This window comes from Scardinius erythrophthalmus, assembly GCF_964197995.2.
Source record: "Scardinius erythrophthalmus genome assembly, chromosome: 6".
In the NCBI taxonomy this organism is placed as follows: domain Eukaryota; kingdom Metazoa; phylum Chordata; class Actinopteri; order Cypriniformes; family Leuciscidae; genus Scardinius; species Scardinius erythrophthalmus.
In genome coordinates this window covers 22,862,592-22,874,942 of record NC_138226.1, presented here as the reverse complement: position 1 = coordinate 22,874,942, position 12,351 = coordinate 22,862,592, and the positions used below count along the sequence as shown (strand labels likewise).

General features: G+C 36.7%; 1 protein-coding gene across 2 annotated transcripts in view; it reads right to left on the bottom strand.

The window, feature by feature from the left end:
* The window catches only part of tbx15 (T-box transcription factor 15), a 23,023-nt gene extending 12,147 nt beyond the window's left edge, over nt 1–10,876 (bottom strand). The window contains exons 1-4 of one of the 2 annotated variants that reach the window (XM_081369293.1): nt 10,349–10,876; nt 6,203–6,410; nt 3,901–4,002; nt 1,214–1,385 (exon numbers count right to left, since the gene is read on the bottom strand). In XM_081369293.1, the coding sequence (XP_081225419.1) occupies nt 1,214–1,385; nt 3,901–4,002; nt 6,203–6,410; nt 10,349–10,550 (684 nt within the window). In that variant the 5' untranslated portion in view covers nt 10,551–10,876. Of the gene's footprint in view, nt 1–1,213; nt 1,386–3,900; nt 4,003–5,343; nt 5,502–6,202; nt 6,411–10,348 lie in introns of those variants that run through there. The other variant, XM_081369294.1, reaches the window with a different exon arrangement.
* Nucleotides 10,877–12,351: the final 1,475 nt, after the last annotated feature.

The following is a 12,351-nucleotide window of genomic DNA, read 5'->3' as shown; positions in this document are numbered from 1 at the left end:
TGGGACCCCAAACACAGTCAATCTCAAAACATGAGGAAACATTAAAACAAAACATGAGGGCAAAGCCTTTAAAACCATACTGCCATACAAATTAAGCACATTTATCTTGTGGGTTTCATTATTCTGGATAGATTTGGACGTATCACCTCATTTCTCAAAGTCACTATCACTACGATGATACATAACCAAAACGTGCTCGGGATGAGAGTGTCATCTGATGGTCTGATAATAAACCCATCCCTGTGCACTCACTCCTTCAGCACAATACTGCAAACCAGAGCCAGGCACAACAGTCACACTCGAACAGTGAGAAAAGATGCACTGGACACAAAAACCAAAGATCCGGAGGACATGCTTGAAACCAATTCATATATGTTGTGGAAATTTTTTTATAAATTTCCAAACAATAACATGCACTTACATTGTGCTGTATTCAGCTGTTGTTCAGCACAGACGCATGGGGAATATCAGTCAAATACATTCAAATCATTATTTTTCCATTTTTGTCAGTGCTTCAGAGAATACACTGAATAATGGTTTTCTTGCTTGAGAGAATATACAGATGTCTTTGGGGGAAATGGGGGTTGTTATTCATCAACTAGTGTATGTTATGAATACAGACATGTGGATAAGCAGGTGTATGCAAACTCAAACGCAGACATTTAATGTGCAGATATTGCATTTGTTGATGTGTTGGTGGCTTTATCTTTTTTATTAGTAATCATATGCATGGGTCAGTAAGATTTAAGTATATATCAAGGCTACATAAATTTGATCAAATGTTGTGAATTACAGTTTTCTTTTTTAATGTATTTTAAAATATAATTTATTCCTGTGATGCAAAGATTTCAGCATCATTACCTCCAGTCTTTAGTGTCACATAATCCTTCAGAAATCATTTTAATATGCTGATTTTCTGCTCAAAAAACATTTCTTGTAATAATCAATGTTGAAAACTGCTTAATATTTTTTGTGGAACCCATTTTTTTTTAAGATTCTTTGATAAATAGAAAGTTCAAAAGAACAGCATTTTTTTTTTATATGTCTACATAAATGTCTTTACTGTCACGTTTGATAAATTGAATGCCCCCTTGTTGACGAGAAGAATTAATTTCTTTAAAAAATATATCTGACTGACCCCAAACTTTTAAACGGTATATGTATGTAATATATAAATACTGACATCATCCATTGTAATCAAATGTGCACTCACATGGCCTTGATCATCCAGCTCATTGTTGGTGAGTTTGAGTTTGTCAAAGCTGACCACTTGTCTCATCCAGGTGTCTCCTGAAGCCAGTGAATCCGGGTGGATATAGACCCGGGGCGGCACTGGGGAATCTGCGTTTCCAGCCACCATCCACTTTGAGCTGTGATACACATACCTGCAAATATATAGGCATGACTTTCATGATACTCTGTTAAAGCGGCCCATGAGTGTTATTATTTCCATAAAATTACTCATGTGCTCTCACATGTCTGTCACATCCAGACAGACCATACAAATTCAAGTTGTGCATAATATCCTACTGAACTTGTTTTGGACTGCAAATAATAATAAATGGTACGTAAAAGTATGTTAACATTAACATTAATGTTAAGCATTAAGAACATTCTGATACATGGGGTTTTAGGCATTCCTAAAGTGTTGTTTGCAGGGCATTCCCTCAGCTGGCTGAGACACAGCTGGATGCCTTTAGTTCAGGCCATGCACACACTTGAAAGTGCTTAACTGCGTCGCCTCTGCCAAATTCATCACCCAGCTCTCAAATATGGACAAAACTCTCATTTGGCCCCTTTTTGTTATTGCTCGGCAGCATTAATGATCCTCTGTGCCTGTCTTATTCTCTCCCAGAGCACCCCACAACTGCGGACATGAAAACATGTGCACATTCACAGGTATTAATCTGTTGGATCTAAAGTTTTATTTATAAAGCCAAGGGCATATATATCTGTACAAAAACGTGTGCTTTAACACAAACACTCACACGTTGTCTGTCCCTTGCACACATACGCATATAGTGCCAGGCGTTTTTGTAATTTCCTGTTTGGAGCGCTGTTTAGGGTTATGCTCCATGTAGCAGGGAAAGTGTTAAAGAAAAGGGAAACCTAAGACCAAAAAGGACTGGAAATTTGATTAGCCCTCTTTCATCTTTCATAAATCTGCCATCTGGCACTAGCACAATCAATAAAGATCCAACTTTATGTGACACCTTTTTGGACAGATGGTGGAGCGACTGCCCATTAGAGTCCAGCAATATTTAACACATGCAGTACACTGTACACATGCAGAAGTATTTACATCCATTTAATGTAAGTACAGAAGCAAAATAACAAGGTTAAAAACTAATCTGCACATGCCAATTTTCCTAGTAGTTCATTACAGATATGCTTGTGCTTTCTCATACACGCAACACAGCAGCAAACAGACCAAGTCATTTATCGGGTTACTTTACTGACATAGTAAGACCAGACCAGAGCATGTGCTCAAGTTGAGTCTGCACCATGTGCGTTTATTGTGTGTATCATGTGAATATATGAAATAAGAGAAGTAGACAGCTGTACAAAGGGGGGGAAGACAAATAAGAGACAAACAGGCCAACACCTAGATAAAGAAACACAAAGGCAGCCAGCGCACTTAGGATATTTGTGAATTAGCTATAGAGAGAATTTAGCTCTCCTCCAACAAGGATCCAAAAATCTGGGCCGTACCGCATTTTCCTACTTCTTCTCTCAAATATAAGCCATACCGAATGCCCACATTAAAGAGTACAGTAATTCAAGTAACACGTAAAGAAAGATTTAACAAGTCTAGTACAAACTCTATGTCCCTTAAAAAGGGCAGTGCGCCTAAGTAAAGTGAGTAAATTCCAATAAAGCCTGCGTTTCCAGACCCGAGCCCTCGAGACACATGAGGCATTCCAGTGACAGCTCTTTGCTCCGCTAGCAAAGCCTTGTGGTAAATTCCCCAGCCAGGAAGAAAATCCTATTTAATTTTACAAGATCTTTTGGCTTCTAAAATCGTCCGTGATATTTGGGGGCTCTAAATGGCTGTCTTCAGGGCCCGTCCTCGAATGGCTGTGGTTTTATTTTCAGTAAATGATTACATTAATCTAAGTTTAAAAGAACTGGAAGATTATCGTGTTGTCCACTTAAGTGTCACAATGCAATTAACATAGTAACATCCTCAGTGTTTTGTATTGTTTCTTTTTAATCATTACCTTTCTAAAGTATAACATATAGAAATATGAGAAAATATTGGGTTTTGCTGTGTTAGCAGAAAATTATTGAAAAACAGAAACACATTTTATCTAACTTATCTATCCTCTTTTGCCTCTAATTTGCGTTCTGATTTCAGGCGTTTTCAGTTCTGTTTTCAAACGTGGGAATAAAGCATAAACACAACTCAAATAGTTTCGCTGAATATAAACAGAAATCAGATGCGTTTATTGATTTATAGTCATTGTAGGAAGAAACAAGGAGAGCTAGCCTATTGTATGTTGATCATTATGCCTCTTTTAATTAAATAAAAATCAACTTAATTTGGGAAGACTTAACAAACTTGTAATGAAACATGGCACATGTAATTATGGAAAGGACAAGTGCACGACAGCAAGCCGTACATGCATGCAGGCTTTAGTTGTATTCAAGTAAAGCTTTTCTGTAAGCATGTGTGATGGAAAGTTGTCATGGTGAGAGCATAATCACAGGGATACATTACACCACCTTCAAGGCTGATACGGCAACTCTGTCAGGATTGCCGTCAGTGTTGCATATTCATGTAAATCTCCCACCCCATTTCAAGAGGGTTCAGTTTTCCAGTTTATAGACACATGTCCAGTCAAATTTGTTATTTTCCTCTTTGCTCACTGCATGCTAACAGAGCTACACTGTGCTTACCTGTATCTCTTGTTGTCCACTGGTACAATGTCCATAGCAATGTAATACTGCTGATGTGGATCCAGTCCGACGATTTTAACTCTCATAGCAGGGAACATTCTCCTGAAACAGAAAATAATTTAAATTATTGCATGTGTTCATTGAACAAGTCCATATTTTATATAAAATAGAATAAAATCATTATTGTAATCATTATTTTTGAAAGTATCACTACTTGCTGACCATTAGCCAGTAATAGCAGGATTTAGATACATTTTGGTAAATTAAAAGGATGTATAAAAGAAAGAATAGCAGACAAATCAAAGAATTCAGAAATGTCTATAAAAAGTTCAAACAAGCTAAACTGAACAAAGGGGCCATGTCTAAAAAGACATTTTGGGCTAATTCCTCATTTTACACTTCAAAAGCAACTTCTTTGTCTTTTCATTTTAACGTCATAAATCTCTTTGTTCATAATGAGAGAAAAGTGTCTGGTCGCTCACTTCCACCCCCCTACACCTCTAAATTTATAGGGTTATTATTAGCAGGGCATAAAATACACGGGGCTATTCATGAAGTTGTGTTACACGCGTTCAAATCAGAGGAATTATTATTTCAGGCTCCAATTTTTACTAAACATATACAAAGGAGGAGCTTATAGTAGGCTATAAAATGTTAAATAGTTTGGACACAAGTAATTTTGTTTGATAAAGGGCTCTGGTGCAAAAAAAAAAAATTGTTTACTGTTCCTAAGAAAAATTGCTATACTTACAGCAGTGCGAAAAATCAGAAGAAAGGGTCTATTGATGATGAAAACAGGCCCAAGCAATATATCAAATGTTATTGAGTGAGAAATATCTATAGGCTAATGCTAGTTTTAGAATTTAGATCCACATTTACTGTTTTTCTTAAGCACATTTTTAATGCTTTATTCTCCGTAAATTGGGGAAATAATTAACGAAATGTTTGTATAATAATGTTTAAAAAAAAATCAATTTAAATAAGATGTCTAAGAATTTGTCAATGGCATCATGGGCTTCTTTAACGAGGTCCATCTTTTTTTTTAGCTATAAGCCAAAACAGAGTTCTATTAATAAGCTCTACTTTACAGCCTCCCAGGCCAGTGCAGTCAGGAAGTATAAGTACACGTTTACCCTGTGTTTTAAAACAAGGAATTACGCCAATAAATGGGGACATATTATCATGTTGGTTTGATCGTAAAGTGTAAAAATGGCACGGAAATACCTGGCAATCCCCCTGAGAAGAAAAAAAGGGGGCGAAAGGTCTTACTGTGAACTGTGCAGGTTAAGTTATATGCTCGGTTTGGGCTGTAATTGACGCCCAAAAGAGCAAGAAAACGAAAAACATATTTCAAATATATTAATTAGAAACAGTTGTTGTTGTTGTTGTTATGCCGTTTCGCCCACCGTTATAGGGTTGAGTAATGTAGTGGAATTGACATACCGTAGTTTGCTATATAGGCTAGGTTGTGGTTTGTGATTTGTGACCGCTGCCTCCATGTGTAACACATTAGCGCCCCAAAACAGTGTGTTTTCAGTCCCCGCGCGCAGTCACATCCCTTTGCCAAACAATGTTACGTTACCTTGAGTTTATTTGCGCGTGCGTGTGTCAAAAAGAAGAGGGGGGAAAAGCGAGTAGGCTGGTGCTTGTAGGCCTATGGGTCAATGACAAAAGTTCGAATTTTAATACCGGTAAATAAAATGACTAGAATTTAAATGTAATAGCTGTTTTAATACATTTTTAATAATAAAAAAAATAAATAAAAAAAAGTCAAGTTGTATAGGCCAAGTAAAAATATTTAAATACGTTCCTTACGTTGAAACCACGCGAGTACACAACTTCAATGTGTAGGCTACTATTTTTTCAAAAAAGTCTTCAAACTTATCAAGATGTAAAAACCTTTGCTTTTGAAGTGTAAAATGAGGAATTAGCCAAAAATATCATTCATTTTGAAAAACACAATGAAATCTCTAACTCATAAAAAAGTAAAAACATATAGCCTAATTAAATATAACTAATAACAATAATAATAATGACCTTTTTGTTTAATGGTTTTCTTTTGGCTCGTGGCAAAAAAAAAAAAATGGCTTGCTGCATGTTGGTTACACAACACTGATTTATTCATTAGGTCTATTTTTTATGAGTGATTAACTGCTTATTTTTAAATAAAATATTATGCAAAACTATTTTTGCCAATTATGCCAAGATGTAAAAAAAATGGGTTATCTTTGTTTAAATTTGGTTACATATGAATTAAATAAATGCTGCTACTGTCTGACTTTACATATCATGAAAGATTTACCTTCCTGCCTTTGTGATGATCATTTCTGTACCAATGTCGTGGAAGCGTTTCCACAAGTCAGCGCACTGCAGCTCCACCTGGATCTCCTCCATAGAGGCTGAGGGTGAAGGGTCGCAGGCGGCAGGGGTCAGGTCCGCCGGGGAGCCGAACGAGCAGGACGTCCTCTCCGCCAGACCCTCGCCGTCAGAGCCCGGGCTGGCCTCCGAATCTACACCGGGCAAATCAAATCATTACAAACGCCAGCAGCAGGAAGGAGCCCTCGGGAGGCCCGTTGACAATATTGAGCGGAAGAACCAAATCACCTGCAGCCGTAAAGGATAACGTCTTGGATTCACTCAGACCATCATAGGCCTTTGAATGTTAAATGAAAAAAAAAAAAAAAAAATATATATATATATATATAGCCTATATATAGCAAAATAAAATAATGTGGAAACTCTGATTCAGCACATTGGCTGCCGAATATTTATTTTTGTTTTCTAAAAAATTCATCTTATGTTTTTGGACACGCGTGTAGCAGCAGACTAATTATTTTTTTTCCAACGACAAACCTAGGCCTATTGTAATTATAATAATCACAGAACGAATAGAAGATTGTTGGTTAAAAATTAGATTTATGAAAAAAAAAATAAAAAAGTTGATCGCAAGATATTTATGCCCTTTTTGTTTGCTGTTGCGCAGGATCTAAATTTGCTATTTGTAGTCTGACTTAAGCATTTAGAGCGGTTTACGACGAAATTATTTATATTAGATCTAGCACAACAACAACAAAAAATTCCTTTTAAATTGCCAAGCGTGTGCGCACGTTAGCCTACGATAGGGATAAGATTAAAGACAATCGTAAAAGTAGAGATATTTCAGGCCTTGCCAATGATGCAAAACATGGTGAGTGTGAATAAGTTAAACAGAAAACTCACAAGAAATCGATTTAGGCTATTATTTACAGATTGTATTATTCACGCATCCTTCTGATGTGGATTGTTTTGGCTGTACATGTCATGCAAATGAGGCTGTGCAAGCGTCAGAAAGACTGAACAGCAGCCCAGGACAAACCGTGCACAGAACCCTCCGAGGCCACGGGGCCCCAGAACCCAAGTCAGAGAGAGTCAGACTTTTCATCAACCTCATGAGAGATTCAATCAGCGAAATTACAGTAATGAGCCCCATCGTCTCTTTCATGCGATCTCTCAGGCATGTCCTCAACTCCTTCCAAACCCGTCAATGTGCTGTCGGTCCTGAGCTGCTGTCAATGAGACATTCCACAAGACTAATGCCCTCTGCCAGAATTACAACACAACAAGAATACCAGCTACCAGCGTCAGCTGCACACACTCAAAATAAGACAGATCACAAAACTTCACCTTTACCCTGGACATTAGGCTATAACACTGCTGACAAATAAGTCAACTTTCCCGGAAGAATAACTTATGACTATAGTCAATGCATGGAAACGGCACAAGTTAACGCAATTAAGCAAAAAACATAATTTAGTGTTGTAGCATAGCCTACTATTAATAGCAGATTAATATTTTCGTCTGCCCGTTAATACCGCAGCACAACACTTTAACATAAACAAATTCATTTTTGTCCTCACGTTATAAATGACCTTTTTTTTGTTTTTTTGTTTTTTGGGACGGAGGCGAACTAAGCATGAAATTGCAGAGTAACCCAATCCACCAGGAACAGAACCACCTGTTTCTGCTGGACTTCATTCAGTCGCATGTAAGAAGGAGGTAATAAAAATAAAGATTAAAGATTAAGACTCCCTTTAAACGTACACATCTGTCGTCTTTCATTTTGACTTTGTCTCTCTGGGAATTATGCAAGCGAAGGGTAAAAATGTGGTTTGATTGACATCGAACGTCATTTAGAAAAAAATACAAAAATCTAACAAGGACATACTTTGGCAATATTAAGTAGCCTGTACATTTATTGAAGCATTTCAATATTTAGGCTATTTTAAAGTATTGAATAAAAACAGAATGCAAATAATCCGAGATTTTGACATCAAAACCATTTGCACAATGGTCCAATTTGAAATGTTCATTCAATTACTTCTAACTATAGTTGATGTCACACAGAAAAATCCTGTCTTTGTTTTACCTAAAGTATGATTCATGAAAGGAAATATCGCATTATTTTATTTGTTAATTTATTTATTTATTGCCAACGTTGTGGGTTGTGAAAAGCACAATAAGCAATAAAACATTCAAGGTGACCAAGATGGAAACAGCACGTAGGGTGATGTAAGGTGCCATAATTGATTGGTTAATTATTTATTACAAATGATTTAATTTAAAACGAATTATTAAAAACATAAAAGCGTCTTGTTGATTCGCGCCTTGGCAACCTGCTCCACTAATGAGACTTCACTCCAATGTCTAAAAAGATTTTGAAATGCGTTATTAAAAAGAGTCCCTTTTCCCTCTGTAATTTAATCAAGATGGGATCTTCTTGGAACTATATATATTGTTTCTCAAAGACGTAGAAATGTTTCCATTAGTGTTCACTGAGTCGGAAGAACAAACTGACTCAAATCCAGAATCATGTCATCCCTGTCTGTTTAGGACATCAGCCTCGAACAGATGAGCAATTGGCGTAGGCAAGATAATATCATGATCAATGTATTTAGATGAACTGAAATTATTGATTAACTTAATAATATATATATATTTTTTTGTTATTATTATAATCCGCTTTGTATCACCAAATAGGCCTATTCCCTTTGGTCGTGTATCGACAAAGATGTTATGTTCTAGAAATCTCTGTTTGGTTAAATAAGAACATGAAGGCGTTAAGTTAGAGAGAAAACGCTTTAAATATGTTATATAATTTAAATCTTTTGAATCTGAATCAAAACAGTTACCATGCAACCTGTACATAACATAATATAGGTCCACGTTTAAAGGTAGGCTATAAGCAAACACATATTTCTGTGTAATTTACATCAGTGGTTTACAATTCGACATGAAATAAATGATGTTTAATACTTTTTGCTTTAATTGACAACATTTTCTTTGAATACAGCCTACAATCCGTTATGCACACAATTAGGCCTTCTGTGACCTGTTAACCTGTAACGCGTAATCTCAGCAATCAATTCAGATCTTGTTAATTTGCCAATAAAAGCAGCCTACTAAAAAACTGTCTGACAGTTGAATAAAATGAAAATTATAGCGATGCTACTCACCTGTTGCAATTGTTTTCCACCTCTGAAATAAATCTGCTCTTTTGTTTCAGTATAGCCTGACTAACTTTTGTCTGTGCTCACCATTATTTTTAAAAAGTGGGGAACAGTCATATTTATCCGGCGTCAATATCAGAATGATCAGTCAGCAGCCTGATGTTGTGTGGAACTTAATGGTCTGCCTAATGGCAAATGTTCCTGAAGCGAGACTAATGAAGTGATGACTACGTTGCAACAGTTGAACTACAGCGATGAAACCGAGAAATACACACACACACACACACACACACACACACACACACACACACACACACACACACACACACACACACACAGTAACAGTAGTGCTTGAGCGCCTGTTTGCGTGAACTCACAAGAGTGCTTATCTTTTGTCTTTTATCTAGAGAGGAATTAGCATGTATAACTGACATCTGCAGAGTAGTTGTAAACTCTACGTTCAAGTTTCCAATTAATTCGTATAATATATACTCTTTTGTTGACCTAATAAAACATAAGACCACGATTTAACAATTGTTAGGCCCTCACATCGAGGCTATCACCAGATTTTCATTCACTTGCATCTTAGTCTAAATTAAAACACAAAAACCTTTCTAAGTTAGAAAAGTTCTATACGGTTGTTGTATTCATTTGTCTAGTATGAATTTCTAGTATTTTTCTTTTTTATTATTTCCCTGACATAAAAAAGTCATATTTAACTAGTTGGTGCAAAGTAACTTAAGAATAAAAAACACAGTTTGCTGTTTCATAGGCTATTTAAAAATATATATTATTTTATAGAATTAAAGTGATGTTTGGGCCAACTGCATAAGCCAGCAATTGTCTATGAAACATTTGAGTCCAGTGCAAAACGTTAGATTGTAAATGCGGTCAAAAGTTATAGTTATGGGATGTTTACGGAGTGCATGGTAATTCAGTTTGCCATGTCATCATTCACTAACCCGGATCGATATCCAGACAATTAGCTGGATCCTCGCCGTCTCCCAACTGTTCGTTGCTCGCGAGGCTCTCCATAGACAGCTCCAGTTCTTTTTCTTCCCACCCCCGGAGCTTCCGCTTCTTGTTTGTCCCGATCAGGGCTTCTACCGAAAAGGCGTGCGCTCGTGAACTCAGCGCGGCAGCGGATCGTCTCCTGTCACTCATCTCTCCCACTGCAAATCCAACGGAGGGCAAATAGAAACTCCGTCCGGGCGGCAGGCGCAGGAATGCCGCACGCGCAAAATGTTTATATCGGGTGGATTTAGGTCTCCGGTGACGACGGTAATCCAAACCCAAATCTAATGTATGCCCTTTAAAGGCTTAAAAATAAAACAACCCATTCCCAACGATGAGACTTTAGCAGAATACCTTTTCCCGAGAAGTTAGTTTGTTAATATCTCGATGTTTTGCGTCTCCGTCCAACTTCTCTACGTCTCTTTTTCTGAGTTCTCTCTGATTGATATTCACTTCTGGAAAACTTTTTTCGAAGCGTTAAGGGCAACCCTCTTACTGTTTGTCAAACCCAGAGCGACCAATGGGAAACGCAGGAAGGGAAAGAACCAAAATATGTTGTCCAATGGAACAGGAGGGAAATAATGGTGGAGAAACTGTGAGCTGGAATTTGGAGATGGCCATTTTACAGTGAATTAACCTCATTCGATTTAACAAGCAGATAAATGGCTATATGTTCTGAAATCATTTGTTTTTGTTCCATTAGCGGGGGGGGGGGGGGGGGGGGAATCATTACTTTTTTGTAGTAACTAAAATAGGCCACGATTAATAAAGTTTTTGTCTATAAAGTTTTTATCATTCGTCCGGGTGGGTCAGCGTAAAATGTCTGGTTGATTAAGAAACCTATTTTATCTTTAAAATGTTTGGTTGCTTATTAAAATTGAGTAGCCTAAGTGACATGTCTATTTAAGCTTGATTGCATGTTGATGCACTTTAGGCTATCAGTTCGATTATTCACTGAGATTAATATTAAACTTGATACCACATGGAAAACTGGTCTAAGACTTTCAAGTGTCCCATAGATTCCCCTTGAAGTTTAGGCCTTAGACTCCGCAAAACATTCGCTTTTTTATAAATACAGATTTCCTCTCCTTCTTTATCATCACCACGCGTGCCTATGTTATATATAGCCTTTGTGTCCACAAAGCACAAACACCTTCGACGTGAGGTTTTACCTTCGTCAAATACAAAAAAGCGATCAATATATGACACGTTAAAGTGATTTTTTGTATTTTTTTTAAATAGCTTGCTACAATGCTGATTGTTTTATGCTTTTCATTGTTCTTATGTTTCATGTTTTCATCAAGATTGTTTCAAACAATCAATAACATTAGGCTACTAGCCTATATTAATATGAAATATTACTACTGTTGTGTTCAAAGAATAACAGTAGATAGGCCTATGCATTAACGTGTAGCTTATTTATGTTTTGCTTATTGAGTAGCCTAGACAAAAAACGCAAATAATTCATTTAAGCTTTACAGCCGGCAAGTAGCCAAATACTAAAATAAAATAGGTTACACCAGAAATTAGTAATGACCTATAAAGTAGTTGGATTAATAAACTAGAAGAAATCTGATGAACAGCTTAATTAAATTACATTTCAAATTAAAACGGTTTTAGGGGAAATATATTTAGAAATGCTAAATAAACTTACAAAAAAGACTTTCAAAGTTTCCATACCGCTAGCCTAAATTATGCAGATAACTTTCTACTACATAATAGATATTTAACTGCGAATTAGTTGAAGCACAGACCGCGCTGCACCCAATTATCTCATTTACACCGCATCTTACTAGCTGAATTTAACCCGAGTTTAAACCCTAAGATCAACATCCTGGGCGATTTTATTTCGAAACATTCAAAATCGTTTCAACTGTTTCATTTTCAACAATAGCAATTAGGCTGATGAACTAGCTAATTGCTTAGCGTTGATAAACGGTTATCTCCGTGC